We start from the raw sequence: 14,135 nt of genomic DNA, 5'->3' as shown, positions 1-14,135 counted from the left end.
TACCAGCTGTTCGCACCTTTCAATCACATCACCAGATCCTCTGCAGCAGATGGTGCGTTCCCAGTTACAGAGGTACAAATTTCCATTTTCTTCTAAGAAATAAGCACTTTTCCTCATGACATAGTCAAAAACTCTCCAGAGCAGCTACTAAATAATTGTTGCAGTGACAATGTTTGCCTCAGTTGTTTCTCTGATGTCACAGCTGCTTAAATAAGTTCAATTCCAAACTAGTTTGACACATATCCCTCGCTATTTACGCTACCACATTTAAAAAAAGCATGTTGAAATAGTAAACTGGCTACCACCCCACCCCCCAAAACAAAAGAACAATAATTAACACAGAAACAGCATCAGGTTTGTGAATAAAGTTTTATTGAAAAGAAGTGTAAGTGCAGAATATACAAGGAAGTCACGCACTGAATAACATTTATTGCACACGTGTAAGGCAGATGCCATTAATCAGTGTAAATGAAAGAAGCTGCAAAGAAGGCTGTAAAGTATAACCTCTGATGCCTGGTAACCACCCCCCCCACTCCCCCTTACACTCCCCCAACAACAGGAACATCACCGCGCCTGTTCTCTGTCATCCCATCAGCACGTCAGCTGATAACAGGACTGCAATATGTGTGTTTTTACATAGACATGAGGCTTTCATTCGCTTTTTCAGTTAAAAGGCAACAGTTGTTTTGGTGTCTCCCCCCCAACAACAACAAATCTAATCATGTAGTTGTGGTAAACCAAGACTGAGGTAGGTGTTCAAACAAAGAACAAACATTGAAGTCACACGGCACAACATGAGCTTATAAAAGAGCAGAGATCAGTTTCACTGAGACCAGCAGGCAGACATTTTTAATCCTAGGGACCACGCTGAGAGTCTGCTACATATTACATCTCATTACAGGCTTTGCTTACAAGATTAGATCACATGTGGCAACCGGATCGACTTACATTACTGGGGAGAATATGCAAAAAAAAAAGAAGGAAAAAAGAAAGAAACACGTGCACATATGAAAGCGGTGTTATTGTTTTAGGACGCTTCAACCTTCAATGACTCCGTCCACGAGTTTGCTTTCATCTGACATTTTCCACTTAGAACAATTGGAGTAATATGAATGGCTTCAAATTTCTAGTGAAGTGAGCTGTGTCATCAGCAGCCAATTTGTGTCCTCCCTACTTATTATGCTGTTTAGCTAAACTGAAGCCACAAACTGGTGCACATTAATATCAATTGAAGCTAAATTCAATATATGGAGGGAGGTGCTTTCATCAGCACGCTGAAAAAGTTTAGGTCACATTAGTTTGCTGATGCTGTCTCATTTGAATCTCATCAAGGTCAGTGTTATTGTCTCTGACGGGAACCCATTAAAACCGAATATGAAAATTACTTTGATGAAAAGACAGGAGCCCCTAGAAGGAGGGGATTTTATGTGGCCTACAAAAGCAAAGAATAATAGTTTCCCATTCACATTACAAAAGCAATGAAATACATGTCCAGCAGGGGGCTCTTTCAACTCACAAATGAAGTTTGTGGCAAGCGTTTGATTCAGTACTCCTCTAAAATTAAACCCACCCAGTCTGATAAAATTTAGCAGAGATAAAACCAAGCTGGCATGCTGAGAAAAATGTAAAAAAAAAAAAAGGGGGAAAAAAATCTGTAAGATGTGAGTTAAAATTTACATGTATAAGAGAAGAATAATGACTGTGAAGTACAAAGGGAAAAAAGTGTCAAACAGCAGATGTTAAAGGAGAGACAGAAAGAACCGAGCTCTTAATGTCACAAAATTTCAGATACACACACAGAACGTTTCAAACATGAATCACAGCAGGACTCTTTAAAAGTCAAATTAAAGCCTTTGCATCAAGCTCTAATTAAACAGAGCTCAAAATGAAAACCTGAGGAAACCAATATACACTACAGGCTAATTATCTTTTTCTTCTACACAAAAAAGTTATTGTTTAGTGAGATTATAAAGTTTGAAAGAACAAAAACTTTTTAAAGAAGTGAATAAACTAAAATCCAATGTGTAAATGCTGGATTTTAAAAAAAATTCCTTTGTCATCTTTAGCGTACTTAAGTTCTTAAAATGTGTGTTTCTGCACAAGATCTACACTACAGTTACACGGCCTGTTTAGATAAAATGCACAGGCTTCAAAGGTTTCAGAAAATTCATAGCACATAAATAAATCCAGTCTCAAAGCTCCCTGAAACCCAACTGTTAAAAACACCACGGTGCGATTACGAGAAAGTTCAAGTACATGAAAAGTTTGATGCGTCTGTTAGCTGTAGTGTAGTATTCTGATCTCCTTTGTGTTTGTGAAAATCAAAAATATACATAAAAACCAGAGGAATTGTCATACACGACACCTTGTAAACAATATGTGTTAATAATTTGCAGCACTGTGTGACAGGTGAGAACCTTAACGTGTTGTTACAATGACAAAAAATGGATGAAAATGATGTTTTCAGGTCCCTTAACGCACCCCATTACACAAGAAAAATGAAAAGGAAAAACAAAAATTTAAAATACACAATATTTACAGATTAACTCCACAGTAAAGCTAAATGAAGGGTCACGCTACAATCACTGAACACAAACGCCATTTAAATTACATTCATTTCATGTGGAGAAAAATGATGTAAAAGGCTAAAAAAAGAAGCTCCAGACAAACAGTGTCACTGAGCTGTTTGTTGGTTTTGTCTTACGACGAGCGCTCAGTTAACAACTCGTGACTTGCAGAAAACTGGAAGACGCGTTAACCGACAATTATACGGCAGCTTCTTTTAAAAGTGATCATTGTACACGACGCAAACGTGTCACCAGAGACTCCATCGGGATTACAGGTAATCCGAAAATCCACTTTCTAGTAACAACGTCACTCAATATTCATGCTACATTTCCTACATTCATTGTGACCATTTTGAAAATACATTCTTGCAGAATGCGGCTTAAAATAAATAATTTCTATATCAGACACGTCGGCTGCACTTTGGTTACATAAGGCGCTTCATAAATCTGCTATTTTCTCACACCTCCACGTACAATAAGTACATTCGCTCAGCTAATCTGTTCCTCAAACGCACAGAAACTCGTGCAAACATGCACGAGAACACAGAAACATGAGATGTACCTTCGGTCAGCACAACAGCTTATCTGAGTGCGAACAGAAGAGTGCATAGACATGCCCATTAAAGAGGCAAACGCATAATTAAGATGGTGTTTTTTTTCAGACAGGAGTCATTTCATGGTCGTGAAAGACATGAGAGTTGACAAGGAATGCATCACGTCACAGTAGAGGATATGAAATTTAAAAAAAGGAAAATAACTTAAAAGTACTGCATTGCAAAGAGATTTCAGCTGTATTCAAAACAAACCCAACAGCAATCCCAGAAAAACAAAACCCAGACAGCATCTGAGTGTTTTAGTAAAGTGAAAAAAAGAAAGAGGTCAGCGGTGAGTCTCTCCGACTTCCCCTGCTGTGTGGCTGCAGCACTGAGCTCAGAGCCGGATGGCTGTCTTCGTAATAGCTCAAACCCCTCTGCTGGGCTCACAAAGATGGAAGAAGACAGTTGCTGGGGTCGCAAGTACCGGGGGGTCCACGGGGCCCTGGAGAGCCAGGAGGGCCCCGAGAAGAGATCCCAGGTGGGCCTTCACAGAGTATTAGAGTGCATTAATTACGGCACCTGGCTGCACTTTATCATCATTCAGAAGAGCTTTCAATTAGTGATAAAGCAGGCACATGTTCCCCTCACAAACACTCACAGCCATTCACTGTCCATACAGGCGAGCTGTACAGAATCACAAATGGAGGGTAGCCAGCTGTGAACATTATAGTGCTTCTGCTACATTTAGATCATCGCCTGGAAGTCCCGCTCTCACCACTCACATGGACCTCGAAATTGCACGGAGTATTAAAAGTATACTATCTCCAAGTAAAGAAAGCTACACGAGTTCAAAATTAGCAGTGTGGTAAGATAAATTCGTTGTACAAACACATGTACAAATAGGTTTATTAATGTTAAAACAAAGACAAAGAAACCCCTTCCATTCACAGAGCAATCTGCTTTGTAAGTATTTCCAGCCGCCAGCTTTAACCACCAAGATAAATCACTATTCTCAAGCCATTTCTTGTTAAAGTTGCATTTTCCCCATTTCCTTCGACTAACGAGCGGGCTGGCTAGCAGGACCTTTTTCTTTATTATCGTGAATGTATTGCAAGTCCTAAATTGAACTCACCACTGGAAATAAGCATCGGGGAATTGTGTATTCTTATTTTACTTAAAAGCAAATTACAAGCAAAAAGGTTAGCCAGTGTATCCAGGGTAGTGTTACCTTTGTACACATGTTTAGAAGAATTAAAACAAGAACCAGGCAGATTTTTACCTTTGGTTTGTTAGCAGATCTGCTCCATTTATATTCACTAATGTATACTTTTTTTTTTAAACCAGCAGTGTCTTTGAAATCAAGTGTCAAGCAGACGACAATTCCTATTGAGAATTATTCATCAGCATTTCAAAGCACAAGAGATAAAACTTCCTGCTTAGTTAATTTAGTCAATATTTGATCAGAAAATGACTCAGCCATTCTAAGGTTTGCTGCTTCCAGTTTCTCAAAGCGTGAAAGACTAATTGCAAGGCTAATTAAAAATAAAAAACAAATATTAGGTGCAGCTTCTACACGGTCTTTTTATTTTAGAACGTTTGAAATTGCATTTAATTTGTTTAGTTTTAAAATCAATTAAAAAAAATCAGTCTGTAATTACAGTCGCAGTTCTTCTTCTTCTTCTTTACTTTCATTTAATTGAGAAATGCTCCTCTGATGTAATGCAAAGTGGGACTGCAGTGAGTATCAATAGATCACTATATAGCTGCATTGGAGGATCATTCAGAACTGAGGACATCTCATTTACAATTAATGAATTCTCCGGTTTCTCTGTAATGAGAATGGAGGAGAGAGGAAGAACACATCCTCGCTGTCTGATATGGTGAGGTCATCGCGGCCGATGAGACATTAGTATCTCATGTTACTTAGCAACAGCTTGCTGAAGTGTCAAAGCGGTCTGCATTGCTTCATGGTCTCTCGTATATTGTTCACATACGAAAACAACACCAAGAATAACACCTTCTTTCTCAGAAAGCCTGCAAAAAAAAAGACAAGAGACAAAAACAAAAACAAGCCCTCCACTGCAGTCCTGCCACAGGAGTGTCCATTACATCAGTCAACCCATTCACAGCTCGAGGGAGCCTTGCCTCCACTATAGTTTGTACAAAGAGAATTGCAGGTACTGCCTTGTCCTTTACCTCCCTGCGAAAACACAACTTGCCCTTTCCATCAGAGCCACATCCATCTACTGCTTAAGTGCTCAGACAAACTATCCACAGTATCGTGGCGGTGGAAAGATACAGGAAAAAAAACACTAATCATCTAAAGTACCTTATGTTCCAGTTTGTTAATTCTCTTTGTTAATACAACAAGTTTAAGTGGCTTTGTACAGCTGATAGCTTTACCCTGCTAATTTGGCACAATTCAGAACTAATGCACTCCAACGGCAGCACCTTCAGGTCTAATTACCATCAGAGCACATCAGGGAACGAACACGTGGAGGCAAAGATAGCAACTACAGTATGAGGTCACTTCTCAAAAAGAAAAACCCAACAACTTGAAAATACTGATTAATTAGAAGTGCCTTGATTCATCGACCTGTGGAGCCTGCCAGACAGATTTCTTACCCTTTATTTTATGTATTTATTATATTATAACTGATAAATCAAAGCTGTGCAAATTTCATTTACGTGACTCACATATCCCAGTCTGAGTCTGAGGGGAACCTGCTCTATGTACGGCTAGTGTCAAGAATACCACCAGGAAAACCAGAGGAGTGGGCCAGCTCGTTGATAGCACTTAGTTTAAGCACTTTCAAGGTCTTCCTGAGACGTGACTACAGCTTAACTCTAACCCCCAACCAGTTGAGCTGCAGGTGCTTCTTATAACTGTGTGCCTACAGAGATGATGTCTTTCAAAAGCTGTGATTTGTCCTCTCCAGTGGAGCTACAGCCAAGATATCTTTCCCCTGCACATGCATTATGTGCATACATACACTCCTACAGTCACAGGCTGAAAATCAGCAAGTTAACCCCACTCCTCATCTTCCATCAAGATATGGTGAGGTTTGGGTTTTTTTTTAGTTATTTTGCACGACAAAGGACATGCTGACATCTTGGTTTGTCTCCTTTTGTTCACGACAACACCAAGCAGTTCATTTTATAGAGCGGAAGTCATTTTCTTTCACCGCCAAATTCATCCTCTATTGGGGTCCTATTTATGTCGCAGGAGCACAGGGGTTTTTTGAGAACATAATGCAATCTAGAAGCCAAGTTGACTCTAACATGCTGAGAAACCAAATGAAGGCTGAAATAGAATTAAAGGCTGGAGACTTGACTCAGCCCTGGCGCATTTCTTTCCTTCTTGGGGGCAGCTAAAAAAGCCTGATAAATAATGGCGAAAGGAGGGGTGGTCAATGTAATGGTTATTCTTCCTGATCATTTTAATACCTGCTGTATAATTAAAACACGAGGAGGGCAATTTTCAGAAGTGCCCTTATACATAGGTGCAAATAGCATAGTTTCTGCCATTTTATTAGTATATGACTGATGGTTAGTGAGAGTTTTCAATTAAAACACTTTCTTATTTGAACATTTTAAAAACGCAGGACTGTGTCAAAAGAGGCAATCAGTATATGATGAGCTATGCTAAATCCAGTTGCTGACTGTGGCTTGAAACAATGTTGATAGAGGTGAGGGGGAACAAAAACAGTAACTCTGCAGTCCATAAAACTAAAACAATGAGCTTAAAGACAGTAAAATGCTCCATAGAACTGAGGAGAACAGCAGAGATGGGTGGTAATTCTCTGCATGTTCAGCACTTTAATTGACCCTTTTGACTTTACGCGTTGTCCTTTGTTTCAGAGTTGCTGTAAAACTGCTGGTGATGGTGTAAGGTATTATATAGATAAAGTCTCCAATGTAAAAAAAAAAAAAAAAAAAAAAAAAGCCAAGATGCCTGCTGGATTTAGAAAGCCTGGAAACTATTGCTCATGAACACTTAAAAAAATGACCAGAAAGACTCATTGGAAGCAAAATACTAACAAATGAGGGGTGGATAAAGAATTTTGCACAGCATATCAAATTAAACACTCAAACTAAAACGGCTCTACTCATAAGGTGTTCTTACCTGGTGGCCCCGTGGGTCCTGGATCTCCTGGTAACCCCAGTCCAAGCTGGCCTCGCTCTCCTTTCTGACCCCTGATTCCTGTGGACACAAACACACACACAACATTGTGGCTGAGAAAACAAATACTACAAACTTAAAGCAGTCCTGTTGTGGTGCCATCTCTACACAGTTTGAATTACAGTTAGTAAGATTAGTACAAATGCCAAAGCACGACAAAGTGTCAAAATGAGGACACACTTGTGGAACTTTTTTATTTGTCAACGGACTCCTAATAACACTGCACAGCTTCTCGATTATGTATAATCAGGATGACAGCAGTGTCAGGTATCAAGTATGCACTTATTTTGAGAGATGCACCCTTAGTAGGTGAAGTGGAAACAGACAACTGCATTGTGGATTTGTGCAGCTTTCTAACAACAGCACACATCACATCTTTGACGATTTCAAAACAGAGACAAGAGGCTTTTAACAATCAGAGATCAGACACGTGGGTCACTAAAGGCATTCAGAGAGTGGAAAGGTAGGCCAAGTCAAAGGTGAACTCCGCAAACAATCGTGGCTATTCATGACAGACGCTTTACTCTGATGCTCATTATGTTCACTCTGTCCTATGCTGGAGACTGGCTGCTGCCTGAGTACCTCCAAGAAAGAACACAAACTGTGAGCATGCTCAGTGTGTCAAAAGAGAATTCAAAGCATTCGCGCATCTTCAAGTCAGACCAGGCAGGCGGTTGCTTTTAACTGTATGCAAACAATCATATTATTCAAGGGCTTTTTCACTGCATGCAAAAACCAGTACGTCTACAGTTCAAAACAGCAGCATACCAAGTAAGAATTTGAGAGGCTGCAAAAAATATTTCCCCACGAGGCACTTAAAGTAATGGAGTCTCACAACCAGTGGCTGCATGGAGTGCATCAGAAACATTGACAGGAGTATCAAGCATTTCACTGCTTGGCCCAAAGGGGAAGCGCTCCAACGCTTACATGTCAGAGAAAATCTCAGAAAAAAGGCTTATGAATGCTCCAAAACTGAATCTCAAAGAAATAAAAAAAGGGGGGCTATCCACACATTGCCACAATAATGAGACTTCTTTCAACACTCACAGAGCCCGGGGCATTCATTCAGGCAGGAGACGTTCCATGGAGAAAAGTGCACTGTACCTTGAGCAAAAAAAATAAATAAAAAATTTCTGAATAGCACACAGGGCAATAAGCTTGGGGGCCACGGTGGATTGGTGCAGTCTGATAAATTGAAAAATGCCACACTGCGTACTTAGTTGAAAACAAATTGTGTCTTGGGGCACTAATGGACAAAGTAAGTTAACAAAATATAATACTGGCAAACAGTGGTTTTTCATGCTTCATTGAACCTGCACCTGTTGTACGCTGTTGTATACAATATTAAAAGACACATCTACTTAATCGTACCGTGTCTTACAAAAAAGAAAGAAAAAAAAAACAACTTTCTTTCTATTTACTGATATGTCCATCTCACAGGAAGAACAGAGCAGCTTTCAAACAGAGTTTACAGACATGTTTGTTTCACTCAGTATAAATGTTACACAGAATGCATTGAAATACAAAACAAATGTTAAAACAAGAACACAAAAAAAGAAGCAAAATTGATGAAATATGCACTTGAGCACAATGGCTTTCATCAAAGAGAAACTTTCTGAAGATCCCAAAAGTGAACGATGAATCACAAATGAGCACTTAATTACAACAAAGTAGGAAATAAAGAAATGGTGTTCTCCAGCATGAGCCCCTATGGGCGTTCTCTTAACAGCTTGAGACTTTCACCCATGTGAAATCACACCAAAGACAGAAGAAAGGAAGAAAAGAAAAAACTGTGAACTCAACAGAGGGGTTATTTTTCTCCATAAACAATTCATTTCAGCATATTGGAGAAGAAGTCAAATTGGATATTCCAGAGGAGCACAGTCTCCAGCGGAGGATGACGAGAAACAATGAGGAAATATTACCCCAAACTCTCAAGGCCCAAGTCAACAAAGAAAAAAAAATTAAGAAGTTGTTGAATTTCTGAATTATCAAGGGAAATAACTTTCCTCTTTGCTTTCAATAAATATTTATTGCAAAGCTGCATTAAAGATCACCTATAAAACACTTTTTTTTGGAAGCGTAAAAAAACAAAACAAGCAAAATAAAGTCCAAGACATGTGTAAACGCCAGTGACATTAACGCACAAATATTTAGAGTTGAGTAGCTGGCTAATTTGGAGACATTCGTGAATGAAAGCAGCCCTTTATATCATAGCAGTGGGTTAAAATGTAAATGGTCTTGAATAATGTGAGGTAGATAACAAAGCTCAAAGAGAACGGCCAATGCAGCGGTGCTTTTGATCTGCACCAACACAATCAAATCACTCCTCTTTAAAAGTCACGATACCATAGTTCTGCTGCGGACACAGTACAAATCTAAGCAAGTCTGAGGTACAAAGCCTGCACCGGCAAACCATTAGTGTTGTATGAGCAGTCAGAAATTTGTATTAGTTTGATAAAAGAATGTCAACCCTCTTTCCTGACTACGCTCCTTTTGCATTTTAGGGGCTTTCTTTCCTGGAGTGAGGTATCAATACTGAGGTTCTTTCCTGTCCACATTGATAACACTTTCTCTTTTTCACAGCCAATTCTTCGTTTGTCTTCATATTTCCCAGAGAGCCGCTGTGCACCACACTCCCGGCCTTTCCTCTGCTCCCCGCCCCTCAGTCTGCATTGATATATGGGTCTATGCAAGAGAGAAATACCCATGAATCCGCACAAAGTGCAAGTGTAAGCCCGACTCTAATCCAGCCAGTCTCCAACATTTCAAATCAACATCACAAAAACACGAGATGCCAACCAACAGGGTGCATCTCACAAAAATGTGACGCTTTCCTCTCTAAAATATAATTGGCTAAATGTATGGTTCGGTAAACCACACGGTGTGTTTGCTGAAGTAATTATAGGAGTACATATATAATTTCTTTTCATTAAATAAATTAAAGTTAATCATGTTTCATTAACAGCAATCAGGTTTTACAAGTGTTATTTCTATTCATTCATTCATATTTAAATTATAGTATTTTTCCAGCAGTGGCATTAAGGTGCAGCCGTTCCGCCTGCCATCCTACCAGGAGGTCCACGCTCTCCTGGTGAGCCCGGTAATCCATCCTTTCCAGGAGGTCCAGGAGGTCCTTGGATCTGCGACGCTAAGATGCCTGCAGGTGTCTTCTGTAGCCCGCTGTTGCTAGAAAGCTTCTCTGTGAAGCAAGAGAAGAATGCTTAGAGGTAACACAACACAAAAAATAAAAGTACTCCAAACTAATTAAAATAAACTCAGTTTTTTTGTTTTTTTACCTTCAAAAATCCTCGATACTTCATTTCGGATAAACATCCGGAGTTCCTCTGTAAAGCTGGAGTCATCCTGTGAGCGGAAATAGCGATAAAGCACTATTTTAACACTTAACAAGAGAAACTAAAGCAATTAAGGGACAATAAAAATAAAAAGATACAAGTAAAAATGATAATTAAGTGGATATCTGGAACATTTACTAAATAAAACATTTCTTCTACGCAGATTGTTCAAACCAAACTCGACAAAAAGCAGGGCAGAGTCATTCAGTTTAAATTCAGCTTTTAAAGCTTCCTCCTGACTTGAAAGCCTACATTGCATTGCAGTTTAATATAACGTCTGAACCCAAACTCAGCAGGCGAATATTAAATTTGGTATTATAGCTTTAAAGTGGTGTTACTTTATTTCCAATTCTGAAGTAATGCACTGCCTATTTAGACTGAAAGTGCAACTTGTCACACTGGCTCTATTTGCCTCCATATGTATGGAAGGATAAAGAAATAATATACATGCATAGAGCACGTACGCACAGCACACAGCACACGCTGTGTGAACCTTTCTCAGCTGGATTGTTGGTGCTTTTTTGTGCCGTACCAGTTAGGAAGCCAAACAATAGTATCCCTGGACCTCAAATCTTTGCATTCAGAACAGTTTTTCATCCCTGTGAGTGTTATATAACGGTTGTGGCTGCATATAGTAAGTGTAAAATGTCTGTGACAGATGGAAGTGTTTTCGCTGCTCTGCAGAGCTCCAGGCACGCCCACATATCTGTCTTTCTTTCGGTTTCCGTCTCACTCCCTCTCTGACCTTCTGTTGCGCCTAGATGATCAGGAGTGGGAAGCGCTGAGCAGAAAGAGAACAGCAAGTTCCCGTTGCACTGCCTTGTTTGATGTTTCATGCAGAAAGCTGTAGCTACACCATTTCCCCCCCCCAGTGTATGAGAACTGAGGTGGTAACTCAAAGGAACGAGTTGCCCGGTAAAGCTTTTTAATTATCTGGGAGGGTTGTCTTTGTTTACGGTGAAAATTTTCAACTCACCAGGAGGCTTTCACTCCCCAGGAGTCCTGGAGGGCCGGGATCACCTTTTTGCCCCTGGGTACCGATGGGTCCAATTTGGCCGGGCTCTCCTGGGCGACCCCTCTCGCCCTGAACGCCTCTTTCTCCAGGAATTCCTGGATCACCCTGTAGCATTAAAAAAAAAGTAGCAGCTCAGATATATCTCACCTGTGTATGATGTTGAGGCACCAAACATGTGAATGTGCTACAGCTACCACTCCTGGCTAGAAAAAGCTGCATCAGTGTCACTATAATCTTCAGGTCCCGCTGTAACTTTACATACTGTGCACAATGACCCATTTCTCCTAATGTGTCCAGTTAGTTACTGGTCCTGGGGTTCTGCTGCCAAACATAAAGCTAAAACCTCATTTTGCATCCTCTATTAAAGGCGTTTGCAACAGATTACTGTGGAAGTGTGACCAAGCTTTTGCAAACACAATAGCAAACTGCACTGAGCGTTAAATGCCTTTATCTAGCGCTTATGTGCTTGTGGGGATTAGTCATATTTGTGCTGAAGTGAAGACTTTCATTACTATTCATTACTATTCATCAAAATCTTTTTGTTGTGTGTTATAGTTGGAGTCACAAAAATAGCTTCCTTTTAAGAAAAGAGGAATGCTTACACGCTCTCCTTTGGATCCTCGTTCTCCTTGTCTACCTGTAGCTCCCTTAGAAAGGAAAAAGGAAAAAATATAGTTATATAGTTGAGGTCTTTGTTGAGGAGTAAGAAGAAAAAAAAGGCAGTGAAACAGTAAAAGGAAATTATTCTGACCCTGAAACTTTTTAGTAGCTGCACACAAAGCATTGATGTTTGGGATTGTGTAAGGGCGCGAGCAACACTCAGTCATTCTATTATGTTCATTTGGAATTTGTTCATTTGAATTTCTGTTAAATCCACTATAAGCGATGTTTGCAGAGGATTCTTATGAATTATTTGACTCTGAGGAATGCACGCTTTTCAGTTGACGCTGCACTGATTGCGTCTTACTCAGCTCAGGCATAATTCCTCCCCGTATAGTGTTTCACCTTCTGCAATGTCACGGATCCTCTGCATCACTCCTGGTTTGTATGATGAACGCCTTCCCACCAGCTGCCTCTACTGTACAGAGGAGCAGGGAGAAAATACCTGTCTCTGGTTTCGTGTCACAACATCTTGTGTCTTCCAGTCCCTCTCTGTCACTCCTCATTGCTTCCCTTTACTCTGCTCACAGAAATACATTTGGGAGCATCTTTGTATCAATTTCCTGCTGGATTACAGGAGCCATGCAAAAGACAATCTGGCATGATGTGGTTTTTGAAGCGGGCATCGCTTTGTGATGCCGTTCTCCCCTGCCTGCTTTAATCTGCAGTACTCTGTATTCCCCGCTGCCTGATGGGAGGCTTAAATCTATCATCTTGCCCACTGAAATGTGCTTCCCTGAGCATTACATTAAACCTCAAAGCAGTGTGCAAGGAATTTTGCTAAAGAAGGCAACTATACCATCTGCTAGATGGCACTGTTGCCCCACCAAAAAGTCGTGCCTATCTATAGAAAGGCTCTGTGTGATGCTGAGATTATGAACAAATGGAAGGAAAAAAAAAATAAAGTACTTGGGCTGTCATTAAGGTGTAAGGTGAAAAAAAAATTGTAAATCAGAGAAAAGCTGTAATAATCATAGTCAATCGAGTATGGGTATTAGATTGTATAATGTGCAGTGAATGGCAATTCAAGCCCATACTGTGAGACCATTCTGTGTGATTATGTAGTAAACAGTGTAGATTTGATCAGGTACATAAAAGTAGACTTTTATGCATATTTATTTCCATTTTGGCCAGGTTCATCAGGCAGAAAAATGCATATTTAATCTGAAGCATCTACTGCCCTCTATTACAAACATTTTATCATTGCCTGAAAGCATTAACTGTATAATGAGGGTGAAAAGACTAAAAGTCAACAAAGCCTTAAATCTGCAGGATTCCATTTAGGTTTTTTTTTTTAATCGTTAAAATCTCAAATATGCAAATAGCTTTAATGCAGTCAGCACGCTGTAGCTTGAGGGGGGATAAAAATCTGCTGTGCCATCTTTCTGTAGCTTGGCTGATGTAAAGCACTTTCTATAAGGGGATTTGCAACGCGTTCGCACAACTCACCTGGTATCCTGGAGTTCCATCTTTTCCAGGTCTCCCCTGCTCAAGAAGCGCGACACAAACAAAGACATTTTGTATCAGCTCCCGCCTTCGATTGGATCAGCACTGTTGCACTCCTAGTAATCTCCACAGTTAATGAGATATCTCAACCAAGGGATAATGATCCTGATTGCTGTGCGAACATTGTTCCATTGTGCGCTTACAGGGAAAATTACAGAAACCATCTCTGATGGTAATTATGTGGAGCAATGTAATCATCTACAGGACAAGCGGAAGCTAACATATGTATTTTATTCATATTGTCCTTGAATCGTGTTGCTTTTCTTCCAGACACACACTACAATGGTAAAACAACTATGCGGCCATGTTTTA

General features: G+C 40.0%; 1 protein-coding gene across 4 annotated transcripts in view; it reads right to left on the bottom strand.

Moving 5' to 3' along the window:
• Positions 1-335: 335 nt before the first annotated feature.
• Positions 336-14,135, bottom strand: part of LOC146695635 (uncharacterized) — a 107,910-nt gene continuing 94,110 nt past the window's right edge. For 3 of the 4 annotated variants that reach the window (XM_085477951.1, XM_085477952.1, XM_085477953.1), the window contains 7 exons: positions 13,767-13,802; positions 12,260-12,304; positions 11,619-11,762; positions 10,586-10,652; positions 10,360-10,488; positions 7,230-7,307; positions 336-3,647 (listed from right to left, as the gene is read on the bottom strand). In XM_085477951.1, the coding sequence (XP_085334077.1) occupies positions 3,547-3,647; positions 7,230-7,307; positions 10,360-10,488; positions 10,586-10,652; positions 11,619-11,762; positions 12,260-12,304; positions 13,767-13,802 (600 nt within the window). In that variant the 3' untranslated portion in view covers positions 336-3,546. Of the gene's footprint in view, positions 3,648-7,229; positions 9,975-10,359; positions 10,489-10,585; positions 10,653-11,618; positions 11,763-12,259; positions 12,305-13,766; positions 13,803-14,135 lie in introns of those variants that run through there. The other variant, XM_085477954.1, reaches the window with a different exon arrangement.

Source organism: Copadichromis virginalis, linkage group LG13, assembly GCF_057382275.1.
Source record: "Copadichromis virginalis isolate Kocher_CV1m ecotype Utaka linkage group LG13, C_Virginalis_male_GT1.1, whole genome shotgun sequence".
Lineage (NCBI taxonomy): Eukaryota > Metazoa > Chordata > Actinopteri > Cichliformes > Cichlidae > Copadichromis > Copadichromis virginalis.
This window is presented reverse-complemented; position numbering and strand designations above follow the sequence as displayed.